This window comes from Geotrypetes seraphini, chromosome 1 (genome assembly GCF_902459505.1).
Source record: "Geotrypetes seraphini chromosome 1, aGeoSer1.1, whole genome shotgun sequence".
NCBI lineage: Eukaryota > Metazoa > Chordata > Amphibia > Gymnophiona > Dermophiidae > Geotrypetes > Geotrypetes seraphini.
The window spans coordinates 495,863,823-495,866,539 of record NC_047084.1 but is presented as its reverse complement, the minus strand read 5'-3'; the positions used below and the strand labels follow the sequence as shown (position 1 = coordinate 495,866,539).

At 42.7% G+C, this 2,717-nt stretch overlaps 1 protein-coding gene across 1 annotated transcript; it reads left to right on the top strand.

Annotated features, from left to right (window-relative positions):
* Positions 1-226: 226 nt before the first annotated feature.
* Positions 227-607, top strand: LOC117366585 (prefoldin subunit 6-like). Its single transcript, XM_033958145.1, has one exon. It carries the CDS (start codon positions 227-229, stop codon positions 605-607), a length of 381 nt encoding a protein of 126 aa, XP_033814036.1.
* Positions 608-2,717: the final 2,110 nt, after the last annotated feature.

Here is a 2,717-nt window from a genome sequence, read left to right as displayed (position 1 = left end):
CCTGCCCCCTTCCCCATCCCCCTGCCGTGCGCGCAAGCTCCTTCCCCATACCTTTATAACTTTGGCACGAGCAGCCACCAACTTACTTCCCGCATCAGCTTCGGCGCTCTCTCTGACATCACTTCTAAGGTGCGAGTGTGAAGCTGCGTCGAGTGGAAACGCAGGTTATCTGATCAATAGTTGCTAGGCTAAGCTAGTCTCTATCTTCATCTGCTGCTTCAGCAGCATGGCTGAGCAGATTCAGAAGAAGCTGCAGGGAGAGGTGAAGAAGTACCAGAAGTTACAGAAAGATTTTAGTAAGTGTATGACAGCTGGACAGACACTTGAAGCTCAGCTCACAGAGAACAACATTCTGAAAAAGGAACTGGACTTACTTGATGCTTCCAACAAAGTCTTCAAGTTCATTGTGCCTGTGCTGGTGGCTAAGGACTTTGAAGAAGCTAAAGGAACCGTGAGAAAACATCTGTATTACATTGGTGGGGAAATAAAGCGCTATGAAACGCAGATGAAAGATCTAGAGAAAAAGGCAGAGGAGCATCGGAACGTACTGACCAAGCTGCAACAGGACTTTCAGAAAGCACAGTCCAAGCCCGCTGTGAAGGCCTAAATAGAGCCTTGCCACTGCCCGCCCTGTCACCGGAACCTCACACCACAGCGAAGGGGGGGGGGGGAGGAGCCTGAGGATATGATGGGGATGGGACCAGGAAGCTATTTTTGGAAAGGGGGGTTTTACATTTGAATGAGCTGGAGGTTGCTTTCTGGTGTTATTTATCACATCAGAGATCATCTGTTATTAAAAAAATAAAATAAAAAAGGGATGGGGGAAGGGATGGGGCGCATGCGCAACATGGGGAGGAATGGGAAGGGGGAACGTGGAGAGAAGGAGGGGTGCCGGTGCCCCGAGCAAGATGGCACCTGGGGCAGACCACGTCCCTAACCCCCCCCCCCCTTTACCAAGCCACTGTTATTATGCAACAATATAAAGTCTACCAGGCAAATTACCTTATCCATCCAAAATCAATTAGCAAATTGCTGGAATCAACTATCGCTTACACTAAGATCTTGTTACCATTATCTCAGCTTCAGGAAACTTTTTAAAGCATTTCTTTACCAAGACAGGGAGCCAACCCTGAAGAAACTGAATGGCAATTTAAAAGCCCATTTCTAAACTGTCTAATGCAACTCCTGAGACAACCTAATAGTGTTAATAATTGTACTGAACTACCTATATCAGCAACCATATTGAATGTCCAACTCAAACTGTCTTTTGTAATTTCCTGCATAACTGACCCAACCTCTTGTAATGTAATCTGACCTTGAACTGAATAGGTAAAGGCAGAATAGAAAACATAACATAGAGAGGAAAGAACCAAACATTCAGAAGAGGGTCAGTCTAAACTGGGGAGAGGAAAGAAAAAGGCCTCATCAAGTGACCTGTACTAAAATTTGCAAGCACTAAAATTTGCAAGCACAACTTTGGGGATTCTATAGTATATAGAAGCAAAATGATGGTGCATCAAAAATGACGGAGTCACAGAGTCAAGCTGTCTTGTTGAAACATCCTGTGATAGTTCATTCTTTTCCTACCCATCATTTGAACTGAGTTCATTCATAGAAAATTTTGTAATCAACGTGTATAAATCTTTACAAATGATAGCCCAATGTATGCACAATTAGTAAACAGAATCCACTTATATGTTCCCCTCACATACTTAAGGGAATACATTCTCAGCATTAAAAAAACAAATCAAAAACCTATCGTCTTAGCCTAAACCAGAAATTCACTAACATAAGAGCATCAATTTGGGAGTCAAAAGAATTGACTTACTGGTAAATTGATTTCTTTGAACATGCATTGGTTATCTGTCGGTTTTCCACACATTGTAATTGGAAACTCAATTTAAATTGCTCTAGACTCATATACAAAACTAAACTGAAGATGTGTCAGCAAAAATAATTGAAATTATATTCCAGTCTATTTAGCCAAGTATGAAATGCTATGAATGAAGAGACCGATTCCTTCACACCATAAAAACATCATTGAAGAAGCCCACTAACTTGAATACTGGATTCATAACTATGACCGAGCAAATGAGTGACTTAAGTGGAAGTTTATAAATGTGAGTGGGCTGGAATATGGGAATAGGATTGGAAAAGGAAGCTGGATCTGGAGGTTTATAATTGGCTGGTTGTCAATGGAGGCAGGGTCTTATAGTTGTATGTATATTACAATGGGATTGATAGATTAGTTGGTGGTTGCTAAGAAAAGGAAAGTTGGGGTTTGGGAATTTATGGAGGAATTCTATTAGTTGACAGGTTAGTAGGGAAGGTGTTCTGTGAGAGGTTAGCTTGTTTTTTGGGGGTTTGATTTGGTGGTGGAAGGGTGTAGGATATGGCGTGGTAGGCTTGAGAGGTTTGGGACTGGAAGGTAAGGGTTGAGAGTTAGGACGAATTGCCCACCCTGCCCATCCTTCTTTTTCTTGATTTTGGGATTCAGGGGGAGGGAATTGTTTTTTTGTTTGGGGAATGTGGGGCAGTTGGGGGGGAGTGCAGTGGTATAGGTTAACATATAAATATGATGGCACATAAAGGCCAAATGGCCCATCCAGTCTGCCCATCCACAGTAACCATTATCTCTTCCTCTCTCTAAGAGATCCCATGTGCCTATCCCAGGCTTTCTTGAATTCAGACAGTCTCTGTCTCCACCACCTCTTCTG